Source organism: Scatophagus argus, chromosome 9 (assembly GCF_020382885.2).
Source record: "Scatophagus argus isolate fScaArg1 chromosome 9, fScaArg1.pri, whole genome shotgun sequence".
Lineage (NCBI taxonomy): Eukaryota > Metazoa > Chordata > Actinopteri > Scatophagidae > Scatophagus > Scatophagus argus.
Genome location: NC_058501.1, coordinates 17886951 through 17904513, shown reverse-complemented (window position 1 = coordinate 17904513; position 17563 = coordinate 17886951). Strand labels below are relative to the sequence as shown.

At 40.6% G+C, this 17563-nt stretch overlaps 1 protein-coding gene across 1 annotated transcript; it reads right to left on the bottom strand.

Moving 5' to 3' along the window:
- Window positions 1-2203: 2203 nt before the first annotated feature.
- On the bottom strand, window positions 2204-17305 carry gsk3ab (glycogen synthase kinase 3 alpha b). Its single transcript, XM_046399228.1, has 11 exons — window positions 17146-17305; window positions 16855-17040; window positions 10978-11165; window positions 10608-10691; window positions 9565-9675; window positions 7343-7473; window positions 6845-7049; window positions 6388-6483; window positions 5685-5871; window positions 5440-5517; window positions 2204-5065 (listed from the first exon to the last, which is right to left on the bottom strand). Exons 2-11 carry the CDS (start codon window positions 17027-17029, stop codon window positions 4998-5000), a joined length of 1323 nt encoding a protein of 440 aa, XP_046255184.1. The 5' UTR covers window positions 17030-17040; window positions 17146-17305; the 3' UTR covers window positions 2204-4997.
- Between the last annotated feature and the right edge of the window lie 258 nt (window positions 17306-17563).

Below are 17563 nucleotides of genomic sequence, written 5' to 3'. Positions count from 1 at the left end.
ATTCTTGTCTGAATAAAACATTCAAGACGTTCTGAAACACATTTGTGTTGGAGAAACTTTCCTCCAACACAGAGAGAAAAAAAGAAAGAACGAAACACTGAATAGAGACTGTCAGTGAAATAAACAAAACAGTGTGAATACCAGCATGTTAATTGTAAATGAACAATATCTTACTGTGGAGGTGCAAGATTTCACATTAGTCAAGGTCAAAAACATTTTCACTTAAATTTGTGATAGCATGGTTCCCATAACAACTGTCCTGATTTCATCATTCTCCAAATGGTCTCTCACTGATCCAACTGACTCTAATGCAGAGCATAAGGGAGCTTCATTTCATTCATCAATATATGAAAAAGGTTACGGTCAAAGTTAAAGAAAATTTGATGGCATGTATGTGATAGGCAACTTTTATGGTAGATTCGTGCAATCTGTATTTTTAAACGAAGCCTCAGAACTGGACTCCCGGACGATAAACGGTACTCGTTTAAGAGAAAGAAAAGATTTGTTGATGTCTTAGCTTCTGCCTCAGCTGATCACAGGCTCAACATTTGTTCTTACCCTGATCACACTGCTCTCCGTGGCGATGAATGACTGACATCACTGCATCCTGAGTACCAGCGGGAAGAGAAAAAAAGGAAGCTCAACGAGTTATTTCCTGTCCATCTCTTGAAGAGCGGCTCAGTTCTATCAGACAGAATTACACAACAAAAATCTCAGTTCGCCGGCCTGATCACACGCGTCTTCACTTCATTTCATTACTGCCTCCTGCATTGGTGGAAGAACTACTCAGATATTTTACTTAGCTAAGGGCGCCATCGTCACAGTGTGACGATCTGCTGTTACAAGCCCTGCATTCAAAATGTTGCTTAAGTAAAAGTACTCATTATGCAGCAGTATGGATGGCTCATGCAACAAGTGCTATGGGTTATTATTGCATTATTATTACTGATGCATTAACATACAAGAATTTTAAAGTCATATCTTATGAAGATTCATATATTTTGGGGTAGTTAAATTTACTGTATAGCAATTATAGTTTATAAGATTATTGCAGGTTTTTAAACACGCAAGCTGAAAAGTAAGTAGCAAATTAGATAAATGTAAAGTAGTGAAAGTTGAGTAAAGAGAAAAAAAAATAGTCACACAAGTATAACACAAAGTACAGTATAATTAGCTCATAATGAAGAACCGCACTTTGTAAATATACTTTAAGGTCCTGTTTGTCTCTCTTTCCTCTCACTGAGTTTTGTGTATAGTTCTTTTTCCATAGAAATAAAAAAACGCATGACATATTGGTGGAAAGTCTACTGGCATATATCAGTAACGAAGAAATTTAATTATCATTATTGTTACGATAATGAAGTTTCAGTGGGTGGATAATTGTATTCCATAATATGAAGCCTTTGTGCTGATAATCCTGTGTAAGTAGGGTTTTAATTGCAGGACAAGTTCTGATTTTTTTGTTTTTCTTTTAAAAATACATTGTTGCGTTGTTACTTCTACTAAAGTACTGTAAAGTACCTTTAAAAACTTTTTTAACTACTGGTCCTCACCAGAACCCAGAGACTGAGGTAAGCAGAATGGAGAAAATAAACTGAAAATTTCCTTAGGCTTTTTTTTTTTTTGTCCTCTTCACATTTTTGCAATTGTAACAGTGATATTGTTGGTTATTGTGTCAGTATCAGCTACAGTAATATTTGGTATGCATCACCACTGGATCACAACTTGGGCCTAGAAATGCTGTGTGGTCATTTGCCTGAACACATTCATCTGGAAATATGCTAAACAATGTGCATAAACACAAAATGGACAATTAATGTAAAAATAGATACACGACATCTTGAAGACAAGATTTCAAGATCTGTTAACAAGAGGGGCCCATTAAAGGCCCATATCACATCAGTTAATATTGTACGTACTGGTGCAGCTTTCTGTGCAAATTCTCAGTTAAATTGGGCAAAATCTGAGGTTTTGGGGCAGTTGTGCGCTTTGTTTGGTTGGTAATCTACTCTTCTGTTGTACAAAATGACTTTAAAAACAATTGGTTAACTTCATATGACTGACATTCTTTTTCTTTGTGTACACTAAACAAATAATCAATAAACATGCTGTTCTAATGACACTGCAACTTGCATCCCCACTGTGATCATGTTAACATAGATCAATTATTCAGCTATAATTCAATCATGAATGTGAGGCAGCAACAGTTTCATCACTTTATTAATGAGTTTAATTATTTATACCAACAAACAAAAACTGTCTCTCTCCCTACATGCCTCTCTCCTCATCATCTCCTTTATCCAACCGTTCTGTTCCCAATAATGACGTTTTACCCTCAGAGAAGGGTGATAAAATAGCAGGATCACAGCAAATTAAAAACAAAGTGTGACAGATCAGAAGATAGAAAAAAAAAAACGACATTAAAAACAGCACATTTTGTCAGCTCTTCTTTTAGGAAAGAGTCAGGAGTACAGAGAACAAAGTTCATGGTCTGCCAGCACACAAACAGACACACATACACTCCCAGCAGCTGTGCTCAAGAAACTCTCCAAAGTATCTGTGAAGCAGACACACTGAACTAACAGGTCGAACCTGTTACACTCATACGACATGCAGTAACCGCAAACAGGAGACGGTCGGACACAGGAGATGATACGTGTCAATGGACTGATTCTATGTTTCCCCTTTCCTCCAGACACACACATGCATTCACTCTCACACACACACACACACACACACACAGCGGTCCGTGCTCCCTCCAAACACCATCACCCCACAGATCCAGAGGCTTGTCACATTCCCTTCACATTGAAGTTAAGTGGAAAACTGGAGTTCCACTTGTTGACTAGCATGTGCACCTGCATACATACATGACCACTGACTTGAGAACACACACAAACATCTGCATTTAAGTACAGTATCTTGGATGTGAAATCATTTTGCATGTGACCTTGCTGGACTAAAATTTGGAATTTAAAAACGAAACAAAACAAAACAAAACAAAAAAACCCTAATCCCTCAATTTTACCACCCCAGCGGAAAAGATCCCCCACCCTCCCAAAAAAACACAATACAATAAATAAAACAGTTATGACAACATATATAATGGAAAAGGGAAAGCCATAAAGAGAGAAATGGAGGGAGAGAGAATAAAAATGAAACTTTTTGTTCTGTTTTCCCCTCCTGAACCAGGGACTGAAATGAAATTGTATTTACAGACTGTGACTGAGGATAAACAGCCCGGCTGCTGCTGCGCCGGTCTACTAGAGAAAAAAAAAATTACAAGAACAACAATATAATAACAATAATAACAAAAAAATAACAAAATAAAATAAAAGGTACTTGATATTTACAGTTTAGCAGTGAAAAAAAAGGAGGAGGACAGAGGGAAGCAGAGGGATGAGGACAAAAAGGAACGGAAGGGCAGGCTCCAAAAGCTGTTGGGTTTCAGGGGTTTCCTGGTCAGATTATTACTGAGATTAGTGGAAGTAATATAGTGTGGTTAACTTGGGCTGAACATGCACATTTGCGTGGTGGAAGAGAGGAAACAAGTCCATGCCGACAGTGGACTATTAGGCTGCAGATCAGTTCCTGTCACCATCACAGGACAAGAAAAACATGATATGAGCGTCACAGGCAGGCTGTTTGGGAAGGGGCCAAGAGGGTTTCGGCAAATCTAACTAAATCCATTCAGAGTCCTCCCCCTGCACAAACAATGACTGTGAATACTAGCTGAAATGACAACACAAGTCAGGTGAGCAGTGAGAGCAGCCAGTGGTCTCTCTCCGGGCTCTGCATTCTTCGACATAATCAAAATGATATGAAACTCAACCACTGTAAATTGACATAATTAATGAGGCGACTAGCCAAGCTAGAGTGCTGGACAACTGTGTATATGACACGAGAGGTGTCAAGGCTTCTGTATGAGATGCAACTGGAGCCCCTCCCCAGTGGCTCCCTCTGTGTAAAGGTAACAGCTGGACAGTACACATAACTGGCCCCGTTTCTTCACCTCTACTCCCTTTGAAGATGTGCTATACTCACTTGAGAATAAACATGAAACGCTTGGTTTCCAGCTTAACCAAAGAAAACACGAGCTTATACTTACACTGAAGATGTGCACTCTGCTCTTCTATAGAAGCTCCCTCTCATTCACATAAAAGGCAGTTGAGGAGCAAATAGTCAAAAAGAAACTCTAAAGACAGGCTGTGGTGACCCCCTTCGTAATAAAATTTAAAACCACCTGTTATCTAAAATGACATGTACAAAATCAGCCAATATGTTCCGTCTGGTATCAAACTGGGAGATTTTTTAAAATTCTTCACCGTTGTTCACCACTGGGCTGAGTTAACTGACAATACTTGAGTAGAGCTCAGAGTAGAAAGTGACAGGAAAGCCTCTCGTCTACACTGTGGCTTGTACAACCAAAAACTATGTACAGTACAGGTGTGCCATTTTTGACCCTACTAAGAATGATTGTCAATATTAGCCTGGCCTTTCATTCTCAGCTCCATAACCAATCAGGGCCCCACTCGACGGCACCACAGACACATGTAAAATTAGCTAATGCAAATAAAATGAACATAAAAGGGATAAAAGTCAACAGCAGATTGTGATAGGGAAAATCCATATGACAAGTACAACCCCTCCATCTCATCTCCCAAACATCCTAACAAGTTTCTTTACTCTAACAGGACAAATAAGGGCCAGCCTGAGCTCAGAACTGCAGCTTATATTAAGCCCAAGCATGGCGACCAAAATGTCCTTAAAACAACAACTTCCTCAAGATAGCAGCCACAGAAATTGTTTTCTATTGGAAATGGTAAAAATTCAGGGAAAACAGCAACGCTGAGTGTTTATGTGGGTGTGTATACTTATTTCTTTCTATCTTAGATGTTGTTGTTTGGAGCCAGGAGGAAGGTTGAGAGGGAGAAGAGCAGAGGAGAGAAAAGGAAAAGGGGGATGACAAAAAGAAAGGATGACAGAGGGATGGATGCTCAGGTGCTGTTGTTGATGGATCCAGGTGCTGAGCTGGGCTGGGCGGAACTGTCTGACACGCTGCCCTCTGTAGGAAGAGAGAGGGAGCACACTTGTCACCAAAACAAAACTCACCTCATGGAAAGAATCTTTTTTTTGGTAGACAGTTGAGTGTTAATAATTAGAACTGTGAATGTAATGAGTCTGAAAACAAATAGAAATGTCTACAAGGTAATACTCATAAGAGTTCAGATATATAAGCCGGAAATGTATCATGCAGGCAAAAGATTTATCGAATCCCACACTACCTTTTCACCCTTCAAAATTTAGTGTTGTACAAGTTTTCATATTTTCAAATGCACTACACAAACAGCTAAATGAAAACTGACTGTGAATGCGTAATTAATTTGTTTCTCAATTCTTCAGAGACCAAAAGGTATAATATTACATTATGATACATACCATGTGAGGCAGGCGATGTCTGTGCACGAGCGTGAGGAGGAATGAGTGTGGAGTTTAGCTGGGGCTGGATAGACAGCTCTGCGAAAGCAGAAAAGGCAAACACGTGATTACTCGTAAAATACTTCAGGTGCAATGACACTACAACCAACCACGAGCACCTACGTAAAGTTCAGCAGAGGTCAGATACAGTAAACACAGCAGAGATAAAAGAGAATACAAAAACAACGACAGGGAGGTAAACTGACCAACAGGACTGAAGTTGAAGAGGAGCGGCAGTTCTCGTCCACTGGGCAGGCGAGTGTTGGGTTGGCGCAGCTCATCGAAGAAGGCGTGCGCGCATGCCTCCAGGGGAGACAGCCTGGTCACCGGCGTGTATTCCAGCAGTCGAGAGCAGAGGGCGATGGCCTCTGGCGGGGTGCGAGGCTTAAACACCTGACAGGGGAAAAGAAACTGAGGAGGCTGTGCCAACATACTTTAGAGAGGAATTTGAGTTTATATAAAACCAAGAGTTAAGGTGCTCCCAGGCAGCATGACTCTTCCATCTCTAATGTAAACATGACTACAGCGACAAGGAGGAAAACAGCGGCGCAACTCATCCTGTGACCACGCCAACAAGAGATACTACAGCGAAGGAAAAGATACAGGAGCTCATTTTACAGTACCCAAGTTGAGTGCATTATATACTCCTTTACCAGCACAGAACAGACAGATCAATAAAGAGAAAATGCATCAAAGCAACACCAGCTTCAAAGTCAATAAACCATATTTCTAAGATATGCTGATGTAAACCATCAGCTTACAGTTTCTAAAATCATTTTCTATTATTATTATTACGACAGTTTCTTATCACAGAAAGGGCAAAAAAAAAAAAGCCGTCTTAAATAAATAAAATCACTGAAACCTCACTCTGATGACAAATAATAATACTTTACAGCAGTGTGAACATACCTTTGTCCAAGGGTGTGCTTTGATCTGTGGGAATTTGAACTCTGTGTAGTTAGGGTTCATCTCCCGGATCTGCTCCCTTGTTGGCGTCCCCAGAACCTAACAAACAAGAGTGAAAAGTTCATACACACAAAATGTGGACGTGTCATTGTCAGTGTGGATGATAACACAAATACCTTATGTTATATTAAGTGTGCGGCTTGCACTGTCATTCTGGGCACGCTGTTCTCTGTTTAATACCCGTAATTAAAAACTATACTTAGAGTACACACACACACTGACTAAGGAGGTATCGTATGCATGTAGCACAATCTTTGGTTAAATGATCCAATCAGTTCTTACAAAAGCAGGAACATTTCTTGATACCCAAAGCCTGAGAGTAGTTTAAATTCCCAAAGTTACAGTATGATACTTTTCATCAGTTGGCATTTGGTGATTGTTTGAAGTCCCTCTACTGTACCTTGATGATCTCTACTAGCTGGTCCACACCACTGTCCCCAGGGAAAATGGGCTGGCCCAGCAGCAACTCAGCCAGCACACAGCCGGCCGACCAGATGTCAATGTTGGACGTGTAGTCGGTGGCACCAAAGATGAGCTCTGGGGCACGATAGTACCGTGAGCAGATATAGGACACATTCGGCTCCCCCCGAACTAGCTGCTTCGCACTAGAAGACATTAGAAGCAAATTGAAGTGCAAAAACAAAGTTTAGAACAGGAGTGTGAGTCAACATGAAACTTGCACTTCTCGGTTTGTTTCCACAAAACCACAGCATGAAGGCTACAAAGACAGAGAGGTAAGAAGACATTTGACAGATCAACAACAGGGAAAGTCAGTACTGAGAATGGCAAGACTACACAAACAGACAACCAACTAAACATGCGTACTGAGATGCTGACAGTCAAAACAATGTGAAAGAATGACAGACAGAAACACCCAGAGGCAGCATCTTGTACTGACCTGCCAAAGTCACAGAGTTTAAGGATGGCCGTCTCTGGGTCCACCAGAAGGTTCTGGGGCTTGATGTCTCTGTGACACACGCCCTGGGAATGGATATAAGCCAGACTGCGGAACAGCTGGTACATGTACACCTGAGGGGGGGACAGAGAGCACGACGTCCAACAGTGTTTAACAACTTAGGCAGAATCGCGGAGATACAGCATTTGGGGGCACCCAAGTTCACTATTATGTTGTCTTTTCCCTGTTCTCGTGTTAGGCAAGGCGGTTCATGACAGCGCTCTGTTCAAACAGCGTTTCTGCAGGGGTTCACAAAGAATGCATTTTAATACACATTATATGATCATACAAGCCAAAGTATGAAAGTATGATAGAAAACTAGAAAACTATTGTGATATTTAAATATTGGTCTCATAGTTGGAACCGGGACCGGACAACACTTTACTCGGATACACGTGGGCATCACAGACAACGGCAAAGTAAGTTTCATTGTGAGGTCAAAGTTCAGCTAACCTGTCAACATCACATACGTTGGTGCAAACAGAGATAAGCAATAAAGAACGTGAAAAACCTGAAGAAAGAGTAGATCTGTCAAGTTTTGGGAGGTCAAGTTTCCTGGCATCTTTCAGCTCGATGGAAAATTATAGTGCATATCATGTACAACTTAGCCCTCAAACCTTCAAATCCAATAGTAAAAAGTTTTTAAACATTATGTAATGTCACATTTTGATTATTAAGCTAGGCTATGACTATCTATTTTACTTAAAATACAAAGTGAGCAGAAATGACAAACAAAATCTGATGCCTGGTTGCCAGCCTGGCAATCACTTTTAAAAGCAGTGCCTCGTCAAGGCCATACAATTTCTTTTCTAAGTGCAGGAGCATGTGTGTCTGTCATGTGTCAGTCACTTCTACATTTCCCCTAATTTTGTTTTTGGATGCACCGTGTGGGCGTGTGTTGGAAGAAGCAGCTCTGTGGAGTCTGATGCAGCCTGAGGAAGTGTGTTTCTACAACAAAACATACATAAGGGTGAAAAATTATCCTCGGGGATGTCTAACCATCCTGATCCAACCCCTACGCGACATTTATCTACACATCCTCGGTCAATGATGTCATTCTTCGATAAAAATTGCTCATTTAAGTCTGCACCGATTTTATGCATCTGTAGAATGCAGACATTAAGCATCTTAATTTAACAAATCACTGTCATCATCACCATTAGCACCATTATTACCCCCATAATGCAGTGACAGCAAGGCCAGCCACAGATTACAAAATGATTACAGACAAGATGACTGAGGGATGAGAGATGATGGATAAAAGGGGGGCTGGATAAGTGAGTAGGAGGAAAGGGGCGAGAAAGAGGGAAAACAATGGGAGACATTGCAAAAACATGAGACCCACGGGACAGGAAGCACACGTGGTTGGGGGGGCTGATCTGCGACAGAAGATTGGTGCTGGAGGATGAAGGGATGAGAGGAGAGAGGGAGTGAGAGAGATCAGGATGCATCTCAAAGCCACAGGGGAGCAGCAGACTGAGGTAGGGAAATGGGCCATGAGACAGATATAATGTCCCCTCTGCTGCTACAGACACAGTAAACACACAAACACTCTCTCCGAAATGAACATCCTTTTAGACAGGGAACCAAGTGTATTGCAAACAGATTAATTCCCATGGGACCATCTTTCCCCTTCTGCTTTCATAATCCTTAAACAGTGAGCTGTCTGTGAAAAACAAACAGGAAAATACTTGGTTGCTCATTACATCCACAGGCAATCAGCGAACAAAACTGTAGTTTCAGTTTCCACTGAATCGCTTTAAAAACTGCTCAGCAGCAGATGGAAGTCAATTCAAAGTATGTATGTGAAATATGTAAATCTGATCCCTTTCATTATTTGACACGATGACCCAGCACGCAAAGCAGTGACTTAAAATTAATGCAGAAGTTACAAATCGTCTAATCTTTTCTGAATTAAAAATTTACAGTATTATATTTAACATAACTCTCTGCCAAAGCTGAACAATTCCCTAACTTGTGAAGCAACTGCCTTTCTAACAGATCATACTGTGTTTGTTTGTCTAACAGAACATGAAGGCAATGCTGTGCGGCGGTCTGTTTGTCGGGTCTTCCCAAAAACAAATTCAGCATTATAATTTAAAATACATACCAGAAAACACACAGAATGTACAATTAACTTCCATCATTTTTCAATCATAACCCACCTTAACATAGATGATGGGGATGGTGGTCTTGGCCTTGTTGAAGTGCCGAGCCACCCTGTACACTGTCTCAGGGACGTAGTCCAGCACCAGATTCAAATACACCTCATCTTTCTGGGAAGGAGAAAACAAGGAAAAGGGCCACATAATCAGAGGTGAAAAATGAAAGCTATAGTACCTTAAATCTGATATTCTGAGTAAATAAACCAATGTAATCTAATCCGTTGGAGTGTACATGATAAGTAGAGATGCAGCTTTCTGACATGACATTTCCATTTTACAAGTAATAAACTACATCCATTATCATGAGTGTAAACGTAATTGATCAACTTGTCAAAGTAAATATTGCTATAGTATAATGGAGTGTAAACAATGTCAGACTTAAAATACAGGGGAGGATATTCAGGCTCACTGACTCCAGCATAATATTACTCTAATTCCTGCCCAATCCATTGTAAAATATGATTTAACAGTTACTACTACTCTTTACAGCAGCTAAGTTAAAATCAAACAATTTATCTGTTGGTTATATTTCTATAGGAATACTGTGGTATGAATACTGTGTTGATTTGTTGCAAAATGCAATGCGCACCATTACTCATGGAAAACATGCAAGATGAAATTTTGATCTAAGCAATTCAAAGATACATTTTGTTTTCTTTCCGTAGCATGCAGTTCAGAGGTTATGGACTATATGGTTAACATGCTTGCCAGTGTTCCACCAAGTAATCACAAGCAGTTCTCGTTGCTTGAGCTGTAGGTGAAACTAAACCGACTTGCCAGGTTTGGCTGAAATAGCTTGTTTTATTGAGATGCAGACACATTTAGGGCAAAGCTTCAACGATAATATGAGCAACTCAGTGATTGGATCATCAAAACTTTAAAGTAAAGAATGTGAATTTAATGTATAATAAAAAGAAAAATCAATTTGTCGAAAACATATCTATGAATCATCGTTGATGCATGCACCATTAAATGGTTGGGTGTGGTGGCAGAGTGCTTCATCCAGAAACTTGATTCCTACTGCCAAGTCAGAGCGTACACACCTTCTCTCCACTGGAGTAGAAGAAGTAACGTAGCCTCACAATGTTGCAGTGGTCCAGTTTCCTCATAATTTGCAGCTCCCTATTCTACAGTGAAGGAAGCAAAAACAAAAAGGGAAAGGAAACACAAATGTTGTGAACTGAGAAACAAATATGAATTTTATTGCAAACTAAAACAAGTCCTTGATTCAGGACAATTACTGAAATGCCTCATGTTTTAATCCAGAGTAAAAGAGCAATAATTATGAAAAATACACATAAGTCACTGTTGCTACCCAAGGCCACCACAGGCTTCTTTGCAGATGCAAAGTTCCTATTTAAGGCTTTTTGCCTCACTGTAATTATCTGACCGGATAAGCCTGTCTAAGCATACCTTAAACCTCTTGTCTTGGAGAACTTTCTTAATTGCCACCATCTCCTGGCTGTCGATGAGGCGAGCCTGGTAGACCACTCCAAAGGAGCCATTTCCTATGACCTTTATGTCTGTGTAGGACACCTCCTGTGGGCGATCGGGGCCCTGGCCAGGTGTGGCTACCACCGTCGTCACTTTGCCACTGTCTCCTGTGGATAAGAGCACAAACACATCCTGTCAAAGAGATGCTGAAATGATGATAATTTTCCGTGTCAAGATAACGTCACAGCCTGAGACGAAAATCACAAAGCCAGGACGGGTGACGCGCTGACCCACTCAGATTGCAGGTTTAACCTGCGTTGATCTGAATAGGGTATTATAGTGCAGTAGTGGAAGAAGGATTCAGATCTTTTACTCAAACAATACTACAAGAAAAAAAAATACTCTGTTACAAGTAGATAGTCCTGCATTCAAAACCCTACTCCAGTAAAACTACTAAAACACGATAAAAGTACCAAAAGTAAACATACTTATTTTGTAAAATCGGCCATTTCAGAATATTATTCTTGAGATCACTGAACTATAACTATTGGTGGTGCATTAATATGTTGATCACTTTAATGTTGCAGCTGGTTAAGATGAAGCTAATTCTAACTACTTCATATGTGGCAGAGTCTAATCTATAAGAAATGATAATATTTTTGTTGAATTATAGTCTGTCTTTATATGTCTGTCTTTTCTGATTCTGCAAATTAACTAGTGACTGAAAATCTCAGGTATGATCAAGTAAAATTACAATATTTGAGTAAATGTTCTCAAGTCATTTTCTGCCACTATTACTGTCAATCACACCTCCAGCTCAGCACCTCTACAATCGACATAACCTAAATGTCTGTGTAAGAGACAGCTAAGCACATCGCTCTCTTTGGTACGGATGTTATCATCCTGTTATAGCAGAGTTTCTGTTATTATTCTGTCTCTTTAGTTTTTACTGGAGAGACATGCTACTGCTCATAATGTTCGGTGAAAATAATCCCCTTGTATTTAAAGTCACGCATGTTGCAGGGCTTGTGTGAGGACAGAGTTTCTGCTCAACTACCGAGGCCCAGGAAGCTCTGGAGGAGAGAGTCGCTGGCAGAGTTGGGGCTTTGGAGGAATAAACAACCAGATTCTGCTCTGATCCAGAGCCGTTTACAGACGGGATGAGAGGTCAGAGTTTATTTTTTAAACCTTTGGGATTAAAAAGTCAACTTCACACTTGTTTGCCAACTTGTCTACAACAGCAAGTGATGGTGTAACATTAATGTACCGTCAGCCTGACTGGAGGAGAAGTGTTAATGAACATATGAGGGAGCAGAGGCAAAAAACGCACAGTCTCTGGCGAGTCCAGTCAAACTGAAATGTGCCGCTTTTATGTGGCCTTAGAAACAGGAACACAATGGCTACTACACTTTGATGACATTGTGTACAGCTAAGAGTACAAGTGGGAGTTCTCACAACTTATATCAGAATATAGTACAGGAAGGAAGGAGTACAGCGTGACCATCGGGGTAATGTCTGACCTTGTGTAAATCAGGCAAAGTGAGATGATCAAGATCTAACAGTAACTGACAGCTCTAGTTAAGGTCAAGTAGCTGCTCAGTGTTTTACGCCTATGCACGCATTGGGTCAAGATTGAGTTGACAAATCGGCACCAGAAGCAATGACACTGGGAGGGAAAGAACAGCAGAGAAGAGGCCCATTGCCAAAAGGCTTGTCAGAGCCTGTGATACAATTGCGTGGACAGTAGCGCACCCATAAGTGCTACCATTTCCTGGGCTTGCTCACTTCGCCTGTCTCAACAGGACCCCTCCTGATCTCTAGTAGGTCTCCGAGTCTCAAAATGGAGTCAGAGAGTGAAGCATTTTGGTCTCTCACATAAACAGACGGGGGAAAAAAAAAAGTCCGTGATTTGGCCTCGCCACCTGCTATTTCTGCCTGTAGGAATATGTTTGCTTCATCAAAATCAATTAAATGAAATGATTTAATAAATTCCAAATCAGATTACTGTTCGCCATTTGATTCATGATGACAAATTACAGCTCTTTACTTGTATATTTTTTGCAACTTTTTCAAGGTTAGCAGTAAACAGCAGCCGATAGCATATCCACATGATTGGCCTAGATCTGATCTCTACCCTCAGGTCAGCAGAAAATACTCAGCTTTTGAGATCAGGCATTGTGTGGTTCGTCCACATTCCTGTGTTTCAGCTTCAAAATACACTGTTCTTCTGTATTTCCTTTTAGCATCACTTTCACACTCTTTTTAAACAAGTCAGAGGGGAGCACATTAAAGATGGAGCAGCTGTGGCATGATAGTCCCTTGAATAATGAATGTAAAAATGAGCACTCTGCCCAGCTGTCAGTGAAAAGCTCTGAGTTCTGATACGTCAACACACGCCCGATGAGTAAGACAAAATGATGAGCAGAGAGGCTTTCATCACACCCACACTTATGAGCAATTAACTTGGGGCTTATTTGTAAGTGGAAAACACTTGTAGTTCAATCAAATGATCAAGAAAAAGTATGATAAGAAATATTTATCAATGCTGGCATGTAGGAATTGCAACAGAACCTTGCCTGATAATGTGTGATAATTGATTTGCATGTGGGAAAATCCAAAGCTATTGGTGCACCCACAACATAAGATTCTGATCAAAGTCAGTAAGTTTAACAAACAGTAAGTTTAAACTTAGACTAGTCTATAAATAGGAAAATAACCATAAAACAGTGAAAATTGAGGCACGTTTAGGTCTGTAAGGTTAAACATTGTCCATTCTTCAATGATGAGGCCGATGCAACAGGTAACTAGCGTTTGCTGACATCAGTGATGGATGTTTGCTCTATTTTTTTTATGAAGCAACATTCGTATTAGATTAAAAGATTCAGACTTCCACTTCTTGTATTTGATAGAATATTTACTGCCCACTGTTCATAAATCTTCAGAGTCAAACATTTCACCAATGTAACGACACAGCATCCGCCTAGCAAAGTGCTCAAAAAATAAACTATTTGTGCTCCTCCCTCCAGCAACACCTGATCCCTGAACCAAAGTTGTTTCCTGTCACATACCAAAGTGACAATGTGCTGTCCTACATACACGTAGCTACAGCAAGTGCTCCTACAAATACATTAATAGAATAACAATAATTAGTTTACTAACTAATTATTTCTGGTGCTGAGTGTGACAACTTTTAAATGACAAGTTGACTAAACATGCACATCCCCAAATAATATTCATTACAAGTAACTACTGATGGTCCACACAGACACAAAATGGCACTTTTGTAATGCACGGATACAACTTTACTCTCCCCATGCTAATAGGGTGTCAATGCAAAGTACTGATCCAGTATGGTGCTCACCTAAATTTCTCCTTAACGGCTCCTAAATTTAAATATATAATCACAATGTACGGAATTCTTTTGGATCATTTTTATATGAGGCAACATGAGGCTAGGGCTTGCTGTGATTTCCATTGCACTAAATACCAAGCTGAAGGCAAACTGTAACACTGAATTTCAAGATAACACTGATTAAAGAAAATGAATCTAATGTGTACTGGTCACGTCTTGTTGATACTCAGCTGATCAACTTCATAAGGTCAGTGCCACGAGATCAGCATCAACGCAAACCCTCACTTGACCATTCGCTACGCCCTGAATAACGCCCCGAATAATATAAGTGTGTGTGTGAGTGTGTGTGCACATCACAATTTCCATAAATTGTGCTATTATAAATGACAAAGGAAAAAACAAATGCTTACATTTCAGAAGCTGAAAGCAGAATAATGTTTGAAAACATCTGAAATGATTTATCAATTATCAAAATATTTAGTGATTTGTGTGGCAAGTTCTAATCACTTTACATCAGTAACTGGCATAATTCCTAAACGTTCTGATCGGCCAGAAAGACTAGAAATGTTCTTTTTTTCCCCTCCTCTTCTGTTCAGTCTCAGCCGGTCACCTCCTGCTCTCGCTGATGACTTATAGTGATTTTCAGTATTGCTGAACACCCTTTTAGTTGTTTCCACTGACATATGTTTCTGTTGTCAGGCAACTGAATGAGTACAAACTATTAATTCTTTCCTGGGTTGTTAAAGCTACCTAGTAATGCTGCTGCCCTAAAGCCATTGATCAACTAACTATTACATACTGCCAAATCGTCTGACATCAGTAAATAGAGGTTAATGGGCAGTCAGTATTGTGCGACTGGCAGTATCAAAGAGAGAGTAGAAGTAGCAGAACGCAGCCTATTAACATCACTGTTACACAGAATCTGAACACCTCTTAAAAAATTAGCTTAGGATTTTTGGATTTACCCACCCCAGAGAGCTTAATTTTGGGTGTGAAAACAGTCGGGACAGTTTGGCCAAACACAGACACGGAGAGATGTTTTCAGATTTAGCCGGCCTAGTATCAGTGCAGTCAAAAACAGCATTTCTGTTTGGATTTGTGCAGAGTCCAGACACCTCTGACAAGAATAATGCTTCCATAGATCCTGGTGACCAAGACATTTGGAGCTTATATTCAAAAGCAACAGATGCAAATGAGTTAAATCACCTGATGAAGATCTGCTGATTAGCTTTATGCATTAACTTCGGCAAAGGCCTACTGCACTGCAATAGAGTCTATGTTGATCTTTGACCGGCTTTCATTATCTCTGTTAGTCATTTGACTTGTATTATTTTCTGTCGGGCTCCAAATTACTCCAGCTTTTCTTTCTAGTTTGGAAAATGCTGTGTGACACACACGCTGTGATGCATGATGCTACTGTCTTCTGTCTCTCCTAGACTGTTCATCTGCACATCTCTATCCAAGCATCCAATGCTACAGATCTTCAGCCAACTGCTACCGCTGCACAGCTATGTGACCCCCTGAGCATTCTCCAAGTTCTTGTCATCATACCAACAAAACCAACTGGAGGGACTTTGCTGTTGGCAAATCTGGGGTTCCAGTACAGGTGTCAAAATGGTAAAGAAAGTAAGCATGTTGAACCTTCAGTGTAAAAGTAGACAGCCTACTTAAGGCGGCAGTGGCTTAGATGCACAGAAAAGTAATTTAAATTAGAACTTGTCTTCAACCTGTGCATTACTGACATAATCACACAGGTAATGTGAATGTTTGCCAAAAGTGGTTCTGATAAACCAAGTACGAATTCTCACTTTCCTGAAGTAAGATGACCTGACATGGATTTGGACTGTACTGAACCAGGTGTGGGTTAATGCATACATAAGTCACCATGTACCGGAGATTGAGCAGCCCAAACTCAATATTTATTATCTTCACTGAAAATAATTTCCACTTTTTGAGGCTACCACAAGACAAATAGTAAAGAAACCCTAGTTTGAGGAAACTATCACACTGGACGGAAGATGACGCCTAAAAACTTAGACCTGATCATTTCAACCTACTCCTTACAGACGTTAGCAAGCTAGCTAGCTTCCACATTTGATATTAATGACGAATATATTCGAGAGTCGGCTGACACCAAGTCTCGTCTTGGGTTACAATACAATAATAACGGCTAGCTAATGTTGCCGAAAAAATGACATAACCTTAATTGCCGTCGAAATATCAGCGGCTTATTGCCGTGCTTGCCACCAGCAGCTAACGGCAACGATAGCTATACGATAAAAGCCCTTGATCGCCGTGGTTCCTTAATGAAAAACACAGCTAACATTAGCGGGACAGCTAACTTAAGTTAGCTCACCAGCTAACAGCTCGCTGGCTAAGGTTAGCTCCGCGACAATGATCGGCATTAATACACCCCGGAACAATTCTTAAAAATAACGTACAAGTCGAGCCTTTGTAAAACCATGTTATGTTGGGCTCATGGTAGAAATATAAATAACACTTACGCGGCAGTTTTAAATTCCCAAAGCTCGTCGAGCTGCTTCCACTGGCTTGTGAAGCCCCAGTTTTTCCTGTCGAGCTTCCACCAGCTACTGCTGATCCGGCACCGGCTGCAGCGGATCCGGGAGCTCCGGGAGGCTCAGCGAAAGAGCTGGCCCTGGGCCGCCCGCTGCCGCTCATATTTGTGTGAACTAAACTCGGGACAAGATTGAGCGTTATTAGTAGCCAGACTGGTACAGATTTAAGATATATAAGTATGTGTTTTGATAATCGGTATAAATATAAACTGCACTTACAGCGTTCTGTATAGGTTGCCCGTCTCCCCCTTTCTTCCTCTGTAGAACGGTGATGGTGGGGGGACTGGGGAGTTGACGCACAACGACGTAAATCTCGCAAGGGTTAATGGGAAAATGAGTTGTTGGGAACTTGGAGTCCAGGCCGTTGAACCACCAATTTACCGTATTCACGAGGAAAATCGCGATTGCAATGCTAAATTAATTTGCCACTATGCCACTTTATGGACATATAGCCAACACAATATTAGCGGGGTGGACGTTGTAACCATGTAGTAACCATGTATTTAAGCCTAAATGATTCAGTACAGGACAGGCATTCACCAAAGCATACAAAGCGTCTCACTTAAAATTACAGAACTCAAAAATAAAAGAATTTCGGGGAAAAGCATATTCAAATTTCGCATAGAACTACAATTCC

Coding starts and splice junctions, on each gene's coding strand:
- gsk3ab (XM_046399228.1), bottom strand. CDS start 17,029: ATGAGCGGCAGCGGGCGGCCCAGGGCCAGCTCTTTCGCTGAGCCTCCC. Junction 7,050..7,342: donor AAACTCTGTGACTTTGGCAG/GTCAGTACAAGA, acceptor AATGTCTTCTAG/TGCGAAGCAGCTAGTTCGGG. Junction 5,872..6,387: donor AAGCACACCCTTGGACAAAG/GTATGTTCACAC, acceptor TTCCCCTGTCAG/GTGTTTAAGCCTCGCACCCC.